The sequence below is a fragment of the Delphinus delphis genome, chromosome 8, assembly GCF_949987515.2.
Source record: "Delphinus delphis chromosome 8, mDelDel1.2, whole genome shotgun sequence".
NCBI classification, from domain to species: Eukaryota; Metazoa; Chordata; class Mammalia; order Artiodactyla; family Delphinidae; genus Delphinus; species Delphinus delphis.
Window position 1 is genome coordinate 20321252 of NC_082690.1, and position 23066 is coordinate 20344317.

Sequence of the window (23066 nt, forward strand, 5' to 3'; positions counted from 1 at the left end):
AAATCTTTTAGTATGTAACGCATTTATATGCATATATGTATACATACATACATATATCTTATAGTATGTATGTAACACATTTAAATAATGAAACAATTTTTTTAAAGTTTTGATAAAATTGATTTGTAATCGCTGATAGAAAGTGCTAAGTATCATGTTCCAGTCCATACAGTACTAATGTTATTTATACCTAGGTAATATAAATAATATAAACTTATAATATATTTAATAGATGTTATATATGTATATATATATACTATATATAAAAGGAGTGCAATTATGAGCATACTTTTGTTTATAATGAGGTGATTCCACTTCCTTACACAACTGCAGAGGGCACCATTCACATAAACTCTGACGGCCACTGAGGCCCATGAGAATGAATATTTAACGAAAAAAGATCAAGATGGGCTCGTTAGGTCTTCAGGGTAGATAAATTTCACAGGTAAACGTTTTGAAGCTGAGAAAAATTCAGTTGTGACTGGTTATTAAATAAAAACATTTTTCTTCTAGTGAAAACCCGGCGGGGAAAGGCAAGCTATTTGAAAATGAGCAAGGAGAAAACGCGTCTCCGCACAGTTTGCCAACTACGGGACACCGTGAAAAGTCCACGCTAGGATAGCCGCGGTGCCTACTGGGAGTTGTAGTACGGGCCTCGCTTTTCGTGCGGAGGTCTGGGCCCCGCGAGACTCCGTTTCCCGGCAGGCCGCGCGCCAAGGCCTCCGGCGGGACTGGAGCTGCCGCGCTGGCTACAAGAGAGTGACTCTGCCCGGGTTGCTTCTTGTGGTAGCGATGGCCTCGTTCGTGACGGAAGTCCTGGCACACTCGGGGAGGCTGGAAAAGGAGGATCTGTGCACTCGGATCAGCCGCCTGACCCAGCGGGTGGAGGAGATTAAGGTGAAGCCGGGGCAGCTGGCGGCTGGCTATAAAGGGACGGAGGGAGGAGTAGAGCCATGGCAGCCAGAGTGGATGCCAGCGGTCAGGCGTGGAAGCCGAGTGGGAGGAATGAGGAGTGGGAGGGCTGGGAGGTGTGTGGGCCGAGGAGGGGGCTTAGAGGGAAGCCCAGACCGGGGTTGGGGACTGCGGAGGAAAGGAGGCGGGACAGTGGAGAGGAAGAGGCGGTGACTGGGGCAGCGTTGGGAGTGGGGTTAGGCTGGGGAGGGATTGGGGGGTCGAGGGCGAAGGCCGAGGAGACAAGCAGAGCAGGGGAAGTGGGACTGGAAGCACGAGGTTTCTAGGGAGGGAGAATAGGAGCGGGATAAAAATGAGGGCAGTCCCGCCCACCCCTCATCGGTGTGTGATTTCCTCCTCTGTCCGATTTGTGGATGAGTATAATGGCTTTGGGAGGATTGTGCCGTTCTCCTCCATCCCTGAAATTTTTGTTATTAAAACCTATCGATATTTTATTAAACTCTCTTCTCCACCTCCAGGCCCTTGAGACTACGATGTTATAAAACACGTGAATAGCACTTCTTTGGACCCTGCTGTCTTGAGATTGATACAAAAACAAAAGGCACAAACCACACGCAGTTCCACTTTGTACTGCTATCTTTACCCTACATTTGTATTTGCCCACATCTTTGTTACTTTCATTTAAAAAGATGTGCACATATATATGGAGTCTAAAAAAAAAAATGGGTCTCACAAACTTAGGGGCAGGACAGGAATAGACACAGATGTAGAGAATGGACTTGAGGACGCGGGGAAGGGGAAGGGTTAGCTGGGACAAAGTGAGAGTGGCATGGACATATATACACTACCAAACGTAAAATCGATAGCTAGTGGGAAGCAGCCGAATAGCACAGGGAGATCAGCTCAGTGCTTTGTGACCACCTAGAGGGGTGGGATAGGGAGGGTGGGAGGGAGGGAGATGCAAGAGGGAAGAGATATGGGGACATATGTATATATATAACTGAGTCACTTTGTTATTGTAAAGCAATTATACTACAATAAAGATGTTAAAAAAATAAAATAAAAATAAAAAGATATGTACCGTGTAGGTCTGGATTTAAGGAAGCCATTTTGGCACTGTACCATACAGGCACAAAAATATTTTCATTTTACCAAAATGATTTACTAAATGTTAAGTATTCATGTCACTGGCATCTCTTCTGTAATATGGCTTCAGAATTTTTCATCACTTTTTTATTTTTATTTTTTCGATACGCGGGCCTCTCACTGTTGTGGCCTCTCCCGTTGCGGAGCACAGGCTCGGAACGCGCAGGCCCAGCGGCCATGGCTCACGGGCCCAGCCACTCCGCGGCATGTGGGATCTTCCCGGACCGGGACACGAACCCGTGTCCCCTGCATCGGCAGGCGGACTCTCAACCACTGCGCCACCAGGGAAGCCCCATCACTTTTTATATGATGGAAAGAGGGCAGGCTATTAAGCTACTTTAACATGGCACTCAAGGCTCCTCCCTGTTCTGGACCTAACTTTCCTTTCACTAGTTTATTTTCCCTGACTTGAATCTTCAGACAGTTGGGAATTACTTTTTATACTCCAAACAGGCCCACTTTTTTCCTAGTTCCCAGATTTTACTTATGTTGCCGTTTCTCCATCTTTAACCTATTAGTATTTCTACTCATTTTTCAAGTTCCATCTCAAATATAGTTCTCTGCATGAAAAATATCCCCATTTTCCCTCAGGCAGAGGTGCTCTGTTTCCCAGTTGTGCTCCTGGAGGACATTAACTCTGTTGCTATATTACATTTCTCTATTCTGTATTCTGAATACTTAAGTGCATACTGTCTTTCCTACCTGAAAGGAATTTATTTGTGTGCAAGCATAATTTATTCCTGTGTCTTTCAAAGCATTGACTAATTCAGTGCAAAGTATTCAATAATTTGTTTGCATTAAAGGAGATAATGGAACTCAAATCAGTTTAGGGTTTTAAGGGACTTCCCTGGCGGTCCAGTGGTTGAGACTTCGCCTTCCAATGCAGAGGGTGCAGGTTCAATCCCTGGTTGGGGAGCCAAGATCCCACATGCCTCGCAGCCAAAAAACCAAAATATAAAACAGAAGGAGTATTGTAACAAATTCAATAAAGACTTTAAAATGGTCCATATCAAAAAAAAATCTTAAAAGAAAATTTAGGGTTTTAAGATTAGGCCTTACAATTTTATAAGCAAGAGAATAGAAATTCATAAATCCCTTGAGGTATACAGATTATGGGTTTAATTTATCCATTTACTTTTTTTTCTATTAGGTGTGATTAAAATTAGTGGCTATAGTCCGAGCTGATAATAGTTCAAAATGAGAATTTTTGTCTCTTCGTTTCTCTTTTTCAGTGTTTGTACAACTCTTGGGCACTGTTGGCATTTGGTGATCATTGCCTTCTTGCACCCTAGTCGTGTTATGGGACTCTTAATGGTGGGAGAAATGTGTTTTTTGAGGAAACCCGTTGGCTTGGAGGGAAAGTGAATGGGTGTGGGTAACTGGCAAGAAGGCCCTAACTTGGAAGATACCTAATAGAAGATGAGCTATGTATTTTAACAGAGTTCCCTACTCATCTCATTGTAATTTTTCCATCCTATATAATAGGGCGAGGTATGCAGTATGATCAGCAAGAAGTACAGTGAATTCCTGCCTAGCATGCAAAGTGCACAGGACCTGGTTACCCAAGTGGATAAGCTATCTGATGACATTGACCTGCTGAAATCCAGGATAGAGAGTGAGGTAAGAATAGTTTGTTATATAGGGTAGGTTTGTAGGGAGGCAGTTCAACTTCCTGATTTCTAAGACAATTCAGTTTTATACAACTTTTAAAGACCTCGCTTTCCTTATTGGTAAATGGAAGTTGAATTAGATGATTTTAGGGTAACGTCCGGTTTTAAAATACAAATATTTTCCAAAACTATACTTTAAACAATTTCTTTTTTATGGTAAAAAAACATTTTAAGCTATAATAATAATGTCTTGCATTTTAATAGCACTTTATAAATTAAAAAATAATCTCAGGATTTTATTGTCTTCATAATAAAACAAAAACAGATGAAGCATAGAAGTGTATAATTTGGCCTTTTCCCTTATCTCCTACTTTAAAATGCTTATCTCTCTTAATGGCCAGCATTCTCTTATATCTGCAGCTGGCCTCAGCATATTAAAGCTTCAGCACAATCTTTTCTTCCGGCCTTCTTCTGGAAAATTGGCTCAGATCGCCAATCAAAACCACTCTACTTCCTGTCAAAAAGCCACTTTCCCTGGACATGCAGAAAATCCCTGCCCGTCTTGTACTGTGTCACTTTGTGGGGCTAGTGCTTGCTATACTTCTTATGGAAAGTCTGGCAGGTTTTAAGAATGTTCATCACGTTTGCCAGAGCGCTGTCATCGCAAAGAAGTAAGCCTGTCTGGAAACAGGAATATCCATTTTATAATTTAAAAAATATTTTTCACATATATTATCTCACCAGGATTTTTCCCTTGCTGTTTCCTTTTAGGAAAAAAAAAGCAGTTGAAAAAAATCAAGCTGATATTAGAGATTTAAATAAAGTAGGTGTCTTGTACTTCAATTTCTAAATTATCAGTCAGGGTGCATTGATATCCAAAATCAGGATGTTGAGGTATTCTCAAGGTCCTAAAGGAAAGACACCAAGTCTCTTCTCTATGTGATAGTTACCAAAGAAGGAAAGAGAACAGATGTATTTTTAAAAATTCTCTATAAAAACTTATCACAAGTGGGGAAACCACTAGCTACCTAGAAAATCTATTTAACAGTGAGTTTACCAGTCATTCTGGTTAGAGGTTTGAATAAAAATAATTCCATTACTCTACAACTCTGGCGCAGTTCAAATAGTAGTTTCGAAGTGTATTGTCAGACAAATGAGTCAACAGTGCAATCTTAGACTGTGCTGTTAGAAATGAAGTGTCTGGAACCAGAGAGTAATGGGCTCTTTGTACGTTTTGCTGGCCAGATTATGGCTGGTGAAATTTATTCAGTTCTGGTTGTTACGTTTTGAAAGTGACTGGTCTCGATGAGAGGGTCCAGGCCTGAACACTGTACCATCTGAAGAACAATGACGAAACTCAGGGTGTTTAGCTTCAATGAAAAACACTTCCAATATTTGCAGCCCAGTATTTTCATATGGGAGAAAGATTCAAATTTATGGCTAGAGAAGGGGAATTAGATTCAATAGGTGGACATTATAAAGGTGTTTATTGAGTTTATATATATATTTGATATATTTATTGAGCATCTGCAAGGTGCCAGATACTGTGGTAGTTGGTGAACTAGACAGTGTTTTATTTCAAAATGTGAATCTTATGCCTGTTATAGATGAATAAAATAGTGTGATATACACTAAAATTGGAATAATCCAGTTAAAGAGAGCAGATATAGCTAAGGATGGCTTTCTGTAGGAAGTAGTGTCCAAACCAGAATCTGAAGTGGCAGGTAATTAAGCAAAAGATGAAGGAGGAATGTTTAGGCAGGCATAGGGGACAGCATGGTAGAGGCATGGAGGTAGTGGAGAGGTGTCACTTTTGGAGAGCTGCAAGTATTCCATATGACAGATATTTAGAGAGTATGGCGGGAGGAGACATGAGATGAGATTAAAAAGGTAAGCAAGGACTGTGTGTATCAGTTTAAGTAGTAAGGACGTTATCTTGATTGCCCTGTGGAAGCCATGGAAGAGTTTAAGCAGGAGAGTGATGTCAGATTTGAGTTTTAGGAATCCCATTCTGCTTGCAGTCTGAAGAAAGGACTTGAGGGAAAAGAGACTGGGAAATGAGAAGGCACTTAAAGCATTAGGAGGCAGTAAAAGTAATCGGGGAAGACAGGATGCAACGTGCTCCATCGTCAATGGCAGTGGGGGTGGAGAAAAGTGGACGAATCCTAGGGACTTTGAAAAGCTATAGGATCTCTGGGAGTTGTTGATATGGGGGGTGAAAGACTACGGAGTCAAAGATAACTGGGGAACTAGGTCATTGATGTGTCATTCACTGAAACAATCTAGAGGAGGAGTAGGTTTTTGTTCAGTTTAAATATGGGGTGCCTGTGGGGTATACAAATGGAGCTGCACAGTTGGATTGTATGAAGATGGAGGCTAGACTGTTGTAAAGAAAGATGGGGGCCGGGCGGGAACTTGAAATGCAGTGGCTTAAACAAGATACATATTTTTCAATCGTAGTGTCTAGGCTAGCAGGCTGATTCTACAACCCAGGGCCTGGCTACTGTAGTGTAGTCTGTGTCAAGAACTGTGAAGGACAGTTTATTACTCACAGCGGTAGCCAGAGGATGAACGTTTTTGCACAGTGCTGCAAGCCCCAGTTTCTACAGGGCGGTGTGCAGTGGACTGTATGGATGGAAGAGAATTTCTGTGCTTAGGGAACCTGAACCTTTTCTAACGGGTAGTGAGCATGCTGGCTTTTTGCTACGGAGGAAAACGCCATCTCTATTTTTCAAGCTGTTTACTACACAAACATTTTTGAAAAGATAGTCCAGAACAAAAGACAGTCAATTGCTTCACTTGCAAGATAGTGCAGAAATGTGAGAGACTCCTAAAGAATTGTCTTCCAACAGTCTGTAGGCAGCGGAATTGGCAACACCTGGTGGCTTGTTAGACGTGGAGGATCTCAGGCCCCATCCCAGACCTACTGAATCAGAATCTGCACTTTAATAAGATTCACCAAGCAATATGTATGTATGTATGTTATAGTTTGAGAAACACTGCTCTAGGATTTTGTTGTTTGCATGGTTGATGTTGGTCTCTCCCCACGTCCAGTTATAGCTGCAGGTTAAGGTCAAATAGAGGGAATAGAGGAGACACATCTGTTTTCTTAAGACTTGGAAATGGTACACATCACTTCTGCTTATATTGCATTGGTGGGATCTTAGACACGTGGTCACACCTGACTGTGCAGGGCACTAGTACCTATAGTCTAGCTGCGTAGCCTTGCGCTGTTACTGTGGGAGAGTGGGAGAATGGATTTTAGAGGATAGTTTGCATGTCACGCCATCCATATACATATTTGGATGTTAGGAAAATGGTGTGGTCATGAGGTAGCTGCACTTAGAAGTTGAAGCTATGGGAATGGATGAGATTGCCCAGAGAGAGCGTGGAGAGGAGGGCTTTTCAGTACAGGCACAGCTGGTATTTGGGGCCGGATGTTCTTTGCTGTGGGGGCCTATCCGGTACCCTGGAAGGTGTTCAGTACTAACCCTGGCCTCTACTCACTAGGTGCTAGTAGAGCGCCCTCGATCGTGGCACGCCAGATGTCTCTAGACATTGCCAAACGACCCTGGATCAGGGTGGGGTAAAAAAAACGTCTATTTTTTGAGAACTGTTGGTTCAGAGTAATGAGAGGGCCAGGGAGAAAGGAATATCAGCGTGTGTGAAGTGATCAGAGGGGAAATTTCTCTCCCAAAAGAAGATGAAAAGGAATGGCCAAAGAAGCAGGAGGAAAATGAGTAGATATGGGTGTCATAGAACTAAGGGAAGGTGAGTAGCAGTGTACTGATGCAAGGTAATACTGGTGACATAGGCTTTGGATTTAGCAGCAAGGATTTGCTTGGTATTTTGGCACCAACTGCTTTGGAACAGCTTTGGTGGAATGGCGGGGGTAGAAGCCAGATCACGTGAGTTATAGAGTGAATGAGAGGTGAGAAAGTAAAGACAGCGAGTATGGATCACTCTTGCAAGAAGCTTGTTTGTGAGAGGGAGGAGAGAAATCAAGTAGCTACCGAGAAATAGGGTGGTTGCTAAGGTGGAGGATACTTTTTCATAGAGTTGGGGGAGATTTTAAATCATATTTAAATCTGATGGGAGGAGCCACGCTCTAATAGGTATTCACATAATTGGAATGGAGCATGACTTAGGGAGAAGTAAAAGATAGAGAAGAGAGGAAATAATTGATAGTGCAAAGTCCCTGAAAAGGTGGGACAGAATGGGAGGCGGATTCTCACTCAATGTAGAGAAATCTTTCTATTAGTTAGAACTATTCAGCTGAAGAATGAATTATCACTTGGCAGTGGGGATACCAGTAATCCAGGTGGATGAGTTCTTTGATGAAAGATAACTGCTTAAACTAAGAATACATGGTGACACGAGGATATTATGTTGATGGGAACGGGTATTCCTGCATAGGATAAGGGTTTGGGCTAAGTGGATCACTTAAAGTCTCTTCCTACTACATTCTGTGATTTTTATTCCAGTCTTAACCAGCATTTAAATTTCATCATGAATTATATTCACCTAATAAAGCTTATTGATTACAGTAAAAGTTTCATTTCTCAAGTATAGTATAGCTTAAAAGTACTTGTCTTTGGTGTGTGACTTAGGTCCGCCGGGATCTTCACGTATCAACTGCTGAATTTACAGACTTGAAGCAACAGTTGGAAAGAGACTCGGTAGTCCTAAGTTTACTTAGACAGCTACACGAGGTCAGTATACTCAAATTAAACTTTAGTGTTTTGGTGGTGAGAAAGTTATTTTTTTTTTCCAATTGTCTTATCATTCAATGGGTATCCCCTATGTGGTATTTTTTCATAGTTTAAAAATAAACAAGCAGACAGACTTGAAATAGTAGGATGTATAAAATAAAATACCTGATAACTATACTTATCTTTTCAGTTTTCTACTGCTATTGAGGAATATAATTGTGCATTGGCAGAGAAGAAGTATGTTACTGCTGCTCAGCGTCTAGAAGAGGTATTAAACACTTTCTCTAAAGCATAAGCAATTAGTACTATTCTTTTTTTAAAAAATTAATTAATTTATTTATTGGCTGTATTGGGTCTTTGTTGCTGCGTGCGGGCTTTCTCTAGTTGTGGCGAGCGGGGCCTACTTTTCATTGCAGTGGCTTCCCTCGCTGTGGAGCACGGGCTCTAGGTGCGCGGGTTTCAGTAGTTGTGGCACGCGGGCTCTAGAGCACAGGCTCAGTAGTTGTAGCGCACGGGCTTAGTTGCTCCACTGCATGTGGCATCTTCCCGGACCAGGGCTCGAACCCATGTACCCTGCATTGGCAGGCGGATTCTTAACCACTGTACCACCAGAGAAGTCCAGTACTATTCTTGTTTTAAGTAAATTTTGTGTTGCATGTATTCCTTATCATTATACAAATATATTCTAATTGCCTAGAGTCCAGATGAAATGTTAACAATGATTCCATTTCACTACCAGGCACAGACATGCTTGAAGTTATTAAAATCCAGAAAATGCTTTGATTTAAAAATACTGAAATCTCTCAGCATGGAGCTTACAATACAGAAACAGAACATACTTTATCACCTTGGAGAAGAGTGGCAGAAGCTGATTGTATGGAAGTTCCCACCATCAAAAGGTGCTGCTGACCTCAGGTGGACTGCTTTGCTTAATCTGCCTGAACCAGTTTGGCCTCTGAATATATTCCAAATATTTTATGTTGGGAGAGAGGAAGGTTTCATTTATTAATCTCCCAATTCTATATTGAGTTCTCATGTTAAGCAGAATGCTTGTTAGGACCAAAATGCTTGTTACTTCCCGTGCATTTCTCTTTCTGTCCCTTTCACTGGGAAGGAGCAGAGAAGAGAGAAGATGATTGGAAGGGGTCCAGGTGGCGCGGCTGTGGTAGAGGAGGTGGTAGCACATTAAGACCACACAGTTTCCACTGCATCGTAAGATGTGCCCGTTCCCAAAGCTCTAATCCCAACAGTTTATCTTTTCTAGAAAGCTTAAAGAAGCTGTTCAACCATTCTTTCTCTCTTGCTAAGGAAAGGGATAGGAGTTTGGCCCAGTTTTTTTCAGTCGTTGGAGAAAAATGGTGACAAAATCATGAGATGGGGGATGCTTTGCAAGATGAAGAAATAGGATAACTCTGGCCCTGGCTTTTATTTATACTACTTGGCTCTCAGCCCCTCTGCCCACCTCTGGGTGTGAGCCCTCTTTGATATCTTGTTTACACAAAGTAAAACCTCTGAGGGTATATGGGAAGGACATGCCATTAAACCTGGTATATTTTCCAGCATTTAATCTTGAAATTTAGTCTGTTTCAGGGGAAACCTCACAGTCTCCCCTTGCTCCCTTTCCCATATCCACTATGGCCTTCAAATACATTGTATATGTATGTGTGTACACACACGCATGCGTGCGCACACACACATACACACACTCACACACACATACCCCACCCTGTATGTATTAGGTATTTTCAAGGAAGTCATCTAGAAAATTTTAGATTCTATTTCCAAGCAGACTGTAAAATTAAGAGGAGGTGGCAGGTGTGTTAATTCTTTGTTGTAACACACCCTGTTAAACTTGTTTGGCAGGCTGTTCTCTTTACTTCATAAGAGGGAACATAGAATAGGAGGCCTTAATTGAAACTAGGATCTCACTTTTTATTCTTTGCCTTCATTCTGTCATTCAGCACATTCTTTTTTTAAATTGAAGTATGGTTGATTTACAATGTTGTGTTAATTTCTGCTGTACAGCAAAGTGATTCAGTTATAAATATAAATACGTACGTTTTTATATTCTGTTCCATATGGTTTATCACAGGATATTGAATATAGTTCCCTGTGCTATACAGTAGGACCTTGTGGTTTATCCATTCTCAACACATATTTAGTAAGCAGTTATTGTATGCACATCATCTTACTTTGGCACTCAGTTTGATTCTTTGAACATACCAAAGGAAGTAATTTCCTGTTTTAGAGTGATGCCAAGGACATGTATGTAGTAATTCACATTTGATTGCATTAGAAGTGTATTGTAGTGTCCCACATATTTAGGACTCTTAGTAGACGGTGGGCTCTCAGGGATAGAAATGGGAACATCTTGTATTGCTGAGACAGCTGATATTTTTTCCCTTTTTCTTAGATACCAGCAACTTGGAATCTTGCCTACAAACAGAACTTCATTTATGCACTGAACCATCTCAGAAAGAAGAGAAGACCCCCGTGCCACCCATCAGTTGTGTCCTCTTGGCATTTTCTCTTCTTGGGGAGCTACATACCAAGCTTAAGTCATTTGGTAAGGCATAATACTTTGTTTCATTTACATGAAATTTCAGAAGGTCCATTGTTAAAGGAATGACAGAAAAATGATCAGTATTCTCTGAATAATATTGATGATGGATCATAGGGTTTGGCCTCATGATTTATCAAGTGGAATTGTATAAATATTACACTTTTCATTAAGGGCTTAGATCCTTTCCTTTTTTCTTTTCTTTTTCTTTTTTTTAAAGTAGCTGCTGGTATTTATTTTATTTGATTTTTTGAATAATTTAAATAAAAATCTGTAGACAATCTGGGAAACTTCAGTGGGAAAACCTGCAGTGCGTAATGGGTGTTGTGTAATGTCATGGTATATGTATTTTTGTTGTCAGGCTCAAAGATCTTTTTTTTTTGACGTGATTTATTTTTTATGAGTGTTCATAAAACTTTCAGGTCAGATGCTGCTGAAGTATATCCTTAGGCCTCTGGCATCTTGCCCATCCCTTTTTGCTGTGATAGAAAGCCAGCCTAACATCATTATCATTCGTTTTGAATCTGTGATGACTGACTTGGAACATCCATCACCATCTGAAGTTTTTGCCAAGATCAGACTGGTACTGGAAGTGGTCCAGAAACAACTTCTAGGTATGTATCCCCAAGGCAGCGCTTTTATATTTTAGAGAAGTTGATATTTATTTTAACGTGGATAAAAATGTCAGCAATCTGAGTGAATGGCAGATCAGACGTGAGTAAATTATGTCATGGGAACAAAGTAGTTACCTTTTTATTTCTTGCTCTATTTTGCATTCCTTCTCTGCCCTGTGTTGACAAATAGGGTCTTTAGTGGTGCCCTAGAGTCTGTGTTTGTAATATTTAGTTGAATTTTGGGATGCAATTCCCTCATGGGACTTCTAGGAACATCACATTTTGGGACTCTTGCTTTAGTTATAGGAGAAGCAGAAATGAACTAAGTGCTGTTTTATATCTTTTGATGGGAAAATCCCCGTCAACCTAGTTGATATAAACAAAATAGGTTTAACATAGGCAATGAATTTCATTCCATCTCAACCTACTGGTTAGATCTTTATATATTCACCCTTGAAATAGTTTCTATGTTGCTTGAATCATTTTTTGGCTGTCACACTACTAAAAGTAAAATTTCTTCTGATGTTTTGTTATAATACTGTTGGTTTTAGTCTATTTGACTTACCTTCTTTTTGCTTTTCTCAGTTGTCTTATTGAATAGTCAAATTAAGCATTCTTGCTGTGGAGAAAATGAAAAAGAGATGCTGCTATTGTTTGTATGCCTTCCTGGCAGTCAACATAATTTATTTATATATAAATTTATTTTTTTTTAAATCGAAGTACAGTTGATTTACGATGTTTTGCCAATCTCTGCTGTACAGCAAAGTGACTCAGTTATACACATACAGGCATTCTTTATTTATATCTAAATAATTTATATGTAGAGCAAGGAATTCTTTCTAGTTTTGACAGCAGAGAATAAAAAATTCTAAGACTTGCATAAATTACAAAAATCCAAGGTAGTTTTCTTCTTATTCCTTTACTTAGGGAGATAATACACCCTTATTTTTATTAGATATAAAAAAAGAGTTGTAAGCAAAGTATCCAAGGATTGGAAGGAACTAGAAAGGTGACGCAATACAGATATCTCTGATGCTCAACTCTCCTCTGTAACACTCCCATCAATTAGTCATATAACAAACTTGAGCACCTTTAGTGAGAGGGAACTCATTTCCTCTTGAGGCATTCCATTCCTACCTCTGGACAACTCTGAGTACTATGAAGTTTTTGTTTGTTGGTTTTTAAAAAAAATTGTATCTTCTTTCTTAAATGCTATTGCCCAAATGACCATTTTGGAACTTAAATCTTTAGGGTAGTTGTTTAAAAACTATGTTCAAAATATATGCCCTGTAATATCTGCTTTACTGATGCTGTTTCTAGTATGTGGAGCTATATAGAAGTCTAATTCTTATTACGCATGATGGACTTTCAGATTCTTTATAGTAGCTGTTATTATGTTGCCTACATCTTATCACCAATATAAAACATCTTTAGTTTTATTTTTTTAATGAAATAGTTTTTTAAGTTCCTCTTATCTTCGCTGATCTTCTGTGAATATATTCCATTTCTTCCATAGTCCTTTTATTAAAGTAGGGTGTTCAAGACAGAACAAAGTATTCTAAGTATAGTCCGAACCAATTCAGAATAGTATGGGATTGTTCACACCCTCATTCTCAGTTTCATGCTTCTGTTAGTATAGCTATATAGTATAGCTATTATTACACAGTTAACTTATTGAGCTTGATGTCAGTGAAAATCCTATGTCATACTCAGTGCAAACTGCTGCTTTCCCATCTTGTACTTGATTTTTTGGCATTAACATTAATCTTTGTTAAATTTTACTTGATAAAATTTTACAATATCCTTTCTACTTCATATCGAATGCATAATTGATAATCATGTTTTCTTACAGTTTAATCTGAGTCAGTGATGGTACTATTACCTAGGATAGGGCTAGATCAGAGGGTGCTCTGGGGAATTCCTGTAGAAACCTCTTTCCAGTTTGACGTTGGTCCATTTAAGTATTCAACCTAGTGTTTTATTTGTAAGTTTTCTTAGTACCTAGGATATTCAGAGCAGAAGACAACTCACTGTTGCTAGGTGCTCTTCTAATCTCTTTACTATCTTTCAGTCGGTATTCCCTTCCTTCATCTTCTTGCCCTAAATAAAACCTGAGGATCATATTTTGTGGCCTTAGTTCTTTTTGGAATCCTCTACTTTCTTTGGATTTTAGTTATTCTGAAACTTCATAAAGATTTTTATGTCTTATGTTTGTCTTATGTCTTTTGTCTTATGTTTGTCTTTGGTTTTATGCTCTTTTCATCTTTTAAATATGTATTTTTTTCTCCCAAGTTTTCTGTATTACTAAGCATCATTGTACCAACAGCAAAGGGGCTTTTAAAAGAGGAGAAAAAAAATTCTTTTGGAAATACTTTGGCAAAATATATAAAAAGCCTTAAAATGTTTATATCCTTTAAACCAAGGTTTCAACTTCTAGGAGTCTTCCTTGAAGAAATAATCTTAAATATATAAAACCATTTATGTATAAGGATGTTCATCATAATGTTACTTATAATATTGAAATACTGGAAAGTCATGAAATCTTGAAGAATAGGGAAATGATGAAGTAAAGTATACAGCTGTATAATAGACCACTTTGCGTAATTATGTTATACTTTATTGATTTTTTTTAAAGTAATTAATTTTGAAGCTAATTGCTTCTAAAAAGCCAGCAACAAGCATCTATTAAAGGATTAAAAACTTTATTTCCATTAAAATCAGTTTTAAGTCAGGAATGCACATTATTATTAATATTCGTTAACATTGTTTCAGGGGTTATGGCTGATGCAAAGAAGAGAAAATAAGTATGAATATTAAAATAAGGAGAAGAATTTATCTTTACTTGTAAATGATGTAATTGTATACCTAAAAAAACAAAAGGCTACTAAAACTTTAATAATTAGTAAGACATTTACTAAGTTGTCTAGGTACAGTATAAATCTATAGAAATCAGTTTCTCTCCAAGCTAGTAACAGTCAGTTATAAATTAAAATATAAAGATATCTTATTTATAATGGCAATAAAATCTATGAAATTCTTAAAAGATAAATTTAATGAGAATGGGAAGAATACATGTAAGGGAAAGCATAAAACTTATTGAGGGCATAAAGTAAGGGGAGGCTATCGTGGATTAGAAGACAGTCTCAAAAAATTGTCAGCTCATTCCAAAATAATGTATAAATTTAAAACATTCCCAATCAGATTCTTGTTATATATTTTTCCAACTTGACAAATTAAGTACTCTAGAGCTTACATCAAAAAATACATTTATGAGACTTGCTAATAAAGATTTGCAAAACACTAGTTGGAGAATTTTATAATTAAAACTATGTTCTTCACATAAGAAGATCAGTGGAATGAAAAAGCGTCCAGAAGTAGAGTCAAGAATAAATGAGAATTTACCATTTGGTCAAAGTCACATTTCAGTTTAGTGAGACAGTGCTAGCAAAATTGGCTATATGGAATAAGACAAAGTTAGATTCCTGCTTCGTACTTCATACAGAGATACATTCCAGATAAATTAAATCCCTATATGCAAAAGGTAAAACAATAAAAATGTTAGAAGAAAATTTACAAGAAGACTTAAATATTCTCAGGAAGCTCAGAATGCATAAAGGAAATGATTGATAAATTTGACTACATATAAATGTTAAATTCTGTATGGTAAACAATGCCATAAACAAAGTCAAAAGATAACATTATACTGGGAGAAAATATTTGCAGTACATTGGCAGACAAGGAGCTAATACAAAGATTTTTTTTACAAAGAAAAAGAGAACATAATAACAGAAAAAGGGTAAAAAATATGAATAGGCAGTTTATGGAAGAAAAGGTACAAGTTGTTAATAAACATAAAAATATGTATTGCTTAATCTCCCTAATAGTGGAATGAAAATCACACCATCAAAGTAGAACTTTTCACCCCTAGGGTTGACAGAATTCAAAGATTTGTGTAAGACACTTTCGGTAAGAAAATGCAAAGGTAGTCTCCTTCATCACTTTAGTGAGTTTTTTAGAAAGTAATCTGCAGCTCTATAGTTATGCTAAAATATACATCGCTTTGACCCAGGTGTCCCACTTTTTAATTCCTTACTATGTGATATCAACAGTGTATATGTTTGCATGTATGAGTACTGTATATACTTGCATACTGGAATGTGCATCATTTGAAGAATGGTGCAGCTATTGAAAAGAAATGAAGTGGAGCTAGATATAGTGACCTCAGAGATGGCCACAATCTATTTTTAAGGGATAAAAAAGTTACATGTAAAATCTGTAGCATAAACCCATTTTATAAAAAAGGAAGTAGCCCCTTATATGAATGTTATATTAGTTTGCTAGGGCTTCCATAACAAAATTCCACAGGCTCTGTGGCTTAAACAATAGAAATTTATTCTCTCACAGTTTTGGAGGCTGGAAGTCCAAGATCAAGGTGTTAGTAGATTTGGTTTCTCCTGAGCCCTGTCTCCTTGCCTTGCAGACAGCCTTCTTACTGTCCTCACATGGCCTTTCTTCTCTGCATGCTTATCCCTGGTGTCTCTCCTTTTCTTAAAAGGACACTAGTCATAGTGGATTAGGGCTCCACCGTTATGACCTATTTAAAGGCGAGCCCTGTCTCCGAGTACAGTCACACTGGGGACGAGGGCTTCAACATATGAATTGTGGGGGTCACAGTTTAGTCTATATCATGTGTCTGCGTGCGTGCATGCATGTGTGCGTGTGTGTATTATTAATGTAAGGGAGGAAGAATACAAACCAAACTCTTAACTCTGGTTACTTGGACACAGAGAGAGAGAGAGAGAAGCTTGTGGGTATGGAGAGGGAAAATTAGGCTTTCTCTTTGTAAACTACCGTGGTGTTGGCTTTGTCACAAGAAGCATATTTTGCTTTTGCCATGAATGATTTTCTAGAAAGTATACACTACTAAAATTTACCAAGAAATAGAGACTCTGAACATACAAGTAGTTGTAGAAGAAATTTGAAAGGTTGTTAAAGATTTTCCGCTAAAAAGGCCACCATCAGGCACGTATGGTTTGTGGCTACATTCTAGGTACTCTTCAAATTACAGATAATCCCTTTGATAATCAAGCTCTTTTGGTCAATAGAAAAAGATGGATAAGTGCCCTAATTAATTTTTTAAAAACCAGCATAAATTTGCTACCAAAATGTATGGAATGATTTTACCAAGTCATTTTATCGCTAGCTAAATTTACAAGCTCAGATCCCCTTAAAATCACAGTTTGGGTTGGACATTTAATTGTGATTTCAGGTGACTAATTTTGTCAATTCTTCTTTGAGAGGAAACTTGACAAATTCCTAATGTATTTGTTGAAATTTCTCTTAATATCGTCTGCTTTATCATCTTAAAAATTTTTTGGCACAGCAGGAAAAGTTTTGTTTTGCTCTGTTTTAGCAAGCTGCAGCTGCCATTTATTGTAAAATTTGTGGCGTATTTTCTTCCAGTCTGTAGTTTCCTTTACTGTTCTGCCAGTTCTTCTAGCTTCTGCACCTTCACTTGATTCTGCATCAATAGTGTACCTTAGTTTTAATTTAAAAGTTTGTTTATAATCATTTTCTTAAGCTAGAAAAATATATCATAGTGAAAATAATAAGCATTTCAATTTTACTACCGTTTTCAGTTTATTATAGGTATCACTGTAACCTGTGCTGTATGTGAAAAATATTCAAATAAATGCATTACAATGTTACACTGGTGCATAGGAAAACAAAGTCATTCCAGTGGAATGAATCTGTTTACACTGACTACATCGAAGGTGTGTTTATAAGAAATACTAGAAGTGATACACATGCCTGATGTGAGCACTGCAGTACACATAATAGCTTATATGATGTGATGGTTAAAGTGAGGCATAGTCTTTTCAAAGCAACAAAACTGTGTTTAACAGAAAAGTATTTTACGCTACTTCCTCTTTTTTTTTTTTAGTTTAAAATTTTAATTCAAAAAACGTACAGAGGTCCCATGTACTCTTCACCCAGTTTTCCCCAATGTTAGCATCTTGTGTAACCATAGTATAGTATCAGAACCAGGAAATGGACTTTGTTATGATTCACAGAGCTTATTCAGATTTCTCCAGTTTTACTTGCACTCATTTGTATGTGTGAATAGTTCCGTGCAATTTTGTTACATGTGTAGATTCATGTAACTACCACCACAATCAAGATATAGAACTGTTCTATCACCACAAGGCTCCCTTGTGCTACCCGTTATAACCACACACCCTTGCTTCCATTTTTAAACTTAATTTGAAATTGCTTAAAATTGAAAAAAAATTGAGTTCGTCAGTCACACCAGCCCCATTTCAAGTGCTCAGTAGCAAAATGTGGCTGGTTGCTATCATATCGGACAGTGCAGGCCTAGACTTCAGATATTGTAAGATATCTCAAGGCTCCGAGGTAATATGGTCACTTTCTTTTAAGGTTCTTATATATTGTTTAGTTAATTAATGGTATGTTCTAAATATAACTCCCTCAAAATGTGTTAGAAAAAGCCACCCTAAAATATACCATGGAAGAGACACTGAAGTATTGTGTTTGGTAGGCTAGATATTATGCTATAATGTAAGGTGTTTATTGATATTTTACTTAGGATAAACACTCAGATCCTTTGCAGAGATGAAAGAAATATATTTATTATTGGAGAACTTGTTATTCTAAACTAGTTTCAACGTGGTATGCAGAACTTCTGAGTGCTTCATATAATCACATCTGTAGATTAGCAGTAGATGATTATAATGTAGGTGGCTTAATACCTTATTGTTATAGAGAACAGGCAGTCATACAGTGCAGATGATTCATTTGAGCAGTGAAAATAAAATAATAATTGTGTCATGCTTTTCCCATGTAGTCTGTTGAGAGAGCTATAGAATTATTCGTGCTGTTTTCTTCCCTGTCATCTTAAAATTAAAGAATTCTAGAAAACTAGGGAATTTGAGAATATGTCCAGACTGTGAAGAGTTTCTTGTTTAAAACTTTTTCTTTTGAATTCAGATTTGCCTCTTGTTGCTGATGTAGAAAATGAGAAAACATGCAAGATCGTATTGGCTGAGATGCTTGGTGACATGATCTGGGAGGACTTGTCCGAGTGCCTCATTAAAAATTGTTTGGTTTATTCTATCCCAACAAATAGCAGCAAGTTACAGCAGTATGAGGAGGTAAGAGCAGAGGTGTCACAGAGGGTTTGAAGAGACCGTAGGTTACTGTTGGCGTCACTTGTTTACCTTGGAGATCTTTTGTTCTTTAGTGACATCTTTAAGAAAATTATTCATGAAGTGTGGAGGCAAATTCCCTCTGACTTCATGTCTCTTCAGGCTTCCTACCTTTTGATTGGGTGGGGAAGTATGTTTCGTTATTAAGTATGTTTTCTTTAGTAAGATACTTTTGAAAAACAATTGTTTTTCTATTGGTGTCAGCTATAGTAGCTACTATGTGACGCTTTACTTTTCGGCTTCTTTTTAGTGTTTCCTCAAACACTACAGTAAGCACAGTAGTCCCCCTTTATCTCTGGGGCTACGTTCCAGTTCCCCCAGCGAAGGCCTGAACCTGTGGATAGTACTGAACCACATATGTCCTATGTTTTTTCCTATACTAATGGGCAGGTAGTGTATATAGCATGGATATGCTGGACAAAAGGATGATTCCTATCCTGGGCAAGACAGAGCAGGACGGCGCAATATTTCATCATGCTACTCAGAACAGCACACAGTTTAAAACGTAGGAATTGTTTGTTTCTAGAATTTTCCATTTAATATTTTCAGACCATGGTTGACTGTGGGTAACTGAAGCCGAGGATAAGGGGGGACTTACTGTCTATTTATTTAAAAATGTTTGCACCTTTACTAAGCAGAGTCAAAAACTTCTAATGAAGATGCTCTTCCTAATGAATTTAAGGCTAGAAAAAATGAATAATATTTTTATACCTAGTAACTGATGGTCTTTTCTAAAACTTAAATGACCAGCTGGTCCTTGTTCTTTCCTATACATTGGATTTGAAATTTTAATATTGGAAAGGAACATATGTATTTGATTCTTTTACTTTTTTTTCTCTTGCGTTTCTTTCTCAGATCATACAGTCCACTGAAGAATTTGAAAATGCCTTAAAGGAGATGAGGTTTCTAAAAGGAAATACTACAGATTTGCTGAAATATGCCCGTAACATCAACTCTCATTTTGCTAACAAGAAGTGTCAGGATGTGATTGTGGCAGCTAGAAACCTAATGACCTCTGAAATTCACAACACTGTGAAGGTATTGGGGGTTACAGGGTGTTACCTTGTATTAGGAAGCAGCTCATTTTTGAGATGATTATGATAGAGTGGAAGAGCACTGACAGTTGCTGAGCTCATTGAGGCGAGTTATTAATCTTCTTAAACATTAGTTTTCTCATCTTTAAAGGGGTCCTAATTCCTACGTCTTTTATAGGGTATTGTGGGGTCCAGATGAGATAATGCACATAAAAGCATTGTATAAATTTAAAAAGTCTACGTGAATGTAATAGATTACTGTTGTTGAAATCAGAGAGTATATCAACCTATAGAGTTTTCTCAACTTTATCACTTGAATTTTTAGTACACAGTTTCGTGACAGGTATTGTTATATCCAGAGATTATATCCTGTTGTGAAATGTTGACTTTATTGCTTACGCTAATAGAGGTGCTAGTTTTGAAGTTAATAAAAACAAACAAAAAGATGTGATCTTTGTATAGTATAAACAATTACCTGTAAAATCCGTGGACAAATTAATTTGCATTGAGGGTAATTTACTCCTTTGACCTTAAATAATTCTGTGTATTTTTTTAACGTCTTACATATATAAAATAATATTTGACAAATGTAAGGTGTTACTTAGATTAAAAGAAGACATACACTAAAGTAATCCCTTAATAGAAAATTCCTCAGCCATTTATCTGTTATCGCTGAGAGGACTGCGCTCTTCCTCCCTCTGTCCTTTCTGTCATCCCCCGTTTTCCTGGGGCTAGGTACCCTGTTATAGTGTCCACTTCAGTAAAATATTAAATTAGCCATTTGAGGTGCACAGATCTTAGCACATTTTGATGTAATCTTGGGTGGTTAAGGGAGCCGAAATGCACTCAGTACCGGGAACTGGGCTGCAGGTGTTTTTCACACGAATATCACTTATGTCACTCTTGTGCACAGAATCCAGTGGCTTCCCGTCTCATTCAGAGAAAGACCCAGTAGCCTTGCAGTGGCCTGCACGGCCTCCTGTGAACTGTCCCCTTGTTGCCTCTCTGACTCCATCTCCTGTTGCATTCCTCTTCAGTCACTCTGCTCATTTGCCAGGCCGACTCGGCTGCAGGACTTTTGAACCTCTTTTTCCCTCTGCTTGGGATATTACCACCGATGTGCTCCCTTTCCTGACCACTCTTTTAAGATTGTGACTTCCCGCTATCTCCTGTACTCTTTCCTTGCTTTATTTTTCTTCATACCACTTATTATCATTAAATAGTCTATATGAATTATTTATTGTTTTTCCCCTCTAGAAAATAAGCTCTATGAGGGCAGGGTTGGTTTTTCTTTTTCCTGTTTGTTTTGTTCTTTACTGTTTGGTTTACTGTTGTATCTGTAGCATCAAGAAAATACCTGGTGCATACTACTATGTACTTAGTAAATATTTGGTAAATGAATTAATATATATCCCATTAACTCTGTTATAACTCCTTGTTATAAATAGGATTGTTACTGGATCACTTTGTGGCTCTGGGCTAAATCTTTTAACCTTGTTGGACCTCATTTTCCTCTTCTGTAATATGACAGAATTGAACTAGATAATCTCTGAACTCCCTATTCAACTAGTTCTGACATTTTATAAGACTGTATTTTCCCCCCAAGTACCCAAATCCTAATGATGTAGCCTCCTCTAGATCAGAGTTTCTCAGCAGTGCCACTGTTGACATTTGCGGCCAGATAATTCTTTGCTCTGGGGGCCTGTCCTGTAGGATGTTTAGTAGCATCCCTAATCTCTACCCACTAGATGCCAGTAGCACCTCTCCCAGTTGTGATGTTTGTATTCTCATTTAAATGTCATTAACAGCCCTATGAAGTAGACATTATTATACCATTTTACAGATGGCAAGTCTCATGACTTAAACATTTTTATTAGAATTGGAGCTTCTTCTGTCAGAAATTTTCCATAGAGGTCCAGTATGTGCAGAGCAGAGCTGTTCTTCTTGCAGTAGGAACCTGCTGCTTCCACCTGCTTAATCTCTCCTTTTATTGGTCCCTGAGGCATCTTCGAGAAGCAAGGTTTGAAAACCATTATTGTAGTGCAGTTTCTTCATATTACAATGAGAAAATTGAGGTCAAGAGAGGTTAAATGACTTTGTTAAAAGTTAGGGTAGAAAATATCACTGATGTTTCCAAACTAGAAGCCTAGTGTTCTTTCCTTTAGTCTTGACCAAGTCTGGGAATTTTCATTCTGTATAAATGTTAGGGAAGCTTTTTTGGTTTTTGTTTGGCATTTTGCTTTTAAGAGCAGTATAAGCTAGCCTGAATGTGTTGTTTCTTTGAGTAAGCCAACACGTGTTTCTGGTGGGAAATAATTTGTTTAATGACAGTGGAACACAAGTCATACTGGTGTGTGTTAATCTAATAGTCTCATCTGAGAAAGAGGATTTTTGAAGGTCCTTTCATTTACCTAAAATCTTGGGCCAGTTTCACAGCTTTGCTGTTTCCACCAAGAGTGAGAGTGCACAGAAGAACTAGAAGAATGGCACAGTAAAGGGATTGCTTATTTCTTATGACGTGCTTTCACCCAAGATTGAGTAGTCATTCAAGTACTGTCATGTTTACTCAAATCTTTTAATTATTCTGTAGATCCACAGCTTAATCATCATGGAAGCAACTGGTATCTTATTCCTCACTGGATGCTTGCATTTGGATTATTCTGAGGACAGTGCATTTTCTTTGTTTCTGTATTTGACCCTTAGATTACTCCTGCTTCTAAGATAAGTGTGCCAGATTTACCTAGTCCTGCTGAGGGTGACAAGCTACAAGTACAGAAAGTGTCCACAACTCAGTACAACGAAGTGATGAATTTAGAGCCTGAAAATACGTTGGACCAACATTCCTTTTCTTTGCCCACATGCCGCATCAGTGAATCTGTGAAGAAATTAATGGAACTCGCCTATCAGACTTTACTGGAGGCAACAACTAGCAGTGATCAATGGTACGAGTTCTGAGTCCTCTGGAAATGGCAATGACTTGGTTAAATGTATATCTAAACTAGACATTTATTAAGAAAATTAACTGGAATTCTTTGGGTTTTCTTATCTTATTAGTTAATATTTTTTTCCCTAGAGAAAAGTATAGTACACACGTATGTATTGACAATTAACTTTTATTTTCAATAACATACAATCTTACAACAAGGTATGAGCAGTAAAAGCATTGTATGGATGGACAGATGGGTTTGACATTAAAAATTGTTAATCACTTTTTAACAAAAAGCCCTTTAATTTTTGTTTACTTTTAACTTT

General features: G+C 37.9%; 1 protein-coding gene and 1 pseudogene across 1 annotated transcript in view; one reads left to right on the forward strand and one right to left on the reverse strand.

The window, feature by feature from the left end:
- The first annotated feature begins 718 nt into the window (after nt 1-718).
- Nucleotides 719-23066, forward strand: part of ZW10 (zw10 kinetochore protein) — a 32915-nt gene continuing 10567 nt past the window's right edge. The window contains exons 1-10 of the mRNA XM_060017938.1: nt 719-897; nt 3544-3678; nt 8279-8380; nt 8571-8648; nt 9120-9279; nt 10794-10946; nt 11363-11554; nt 18563-18726; nt 19636-19818; nt 22518-22756. Of these exons, the coding sequence (XP_059873921.1) occupies nt 793-897; nt 3544-3678; nt 8279-8380; nt 8571-8648; nt 9120-9279; nt 10794-10946; nt 11363-11554; nt 18563-18726; nt 19636-19818; nt 22518-22756 (1511 nt within the window). The 5' untranslated portion in view covers nt 719-792. The remainder of the gene's footprint in view (nt 898-3543; nt 3679-8278; nt 8381-8570; nt 8649-9119; nt 9280-10793; nt 10947-11362; nt 11555-18562; nt 18727-19635; nt 19819-22517; nt 22757-23066) is intronic.
- LOC132429332 (large ribosomal subunit protein eL42-like) lies at nt 3974-4307 on the reverse strand (annotated as a pseudogene).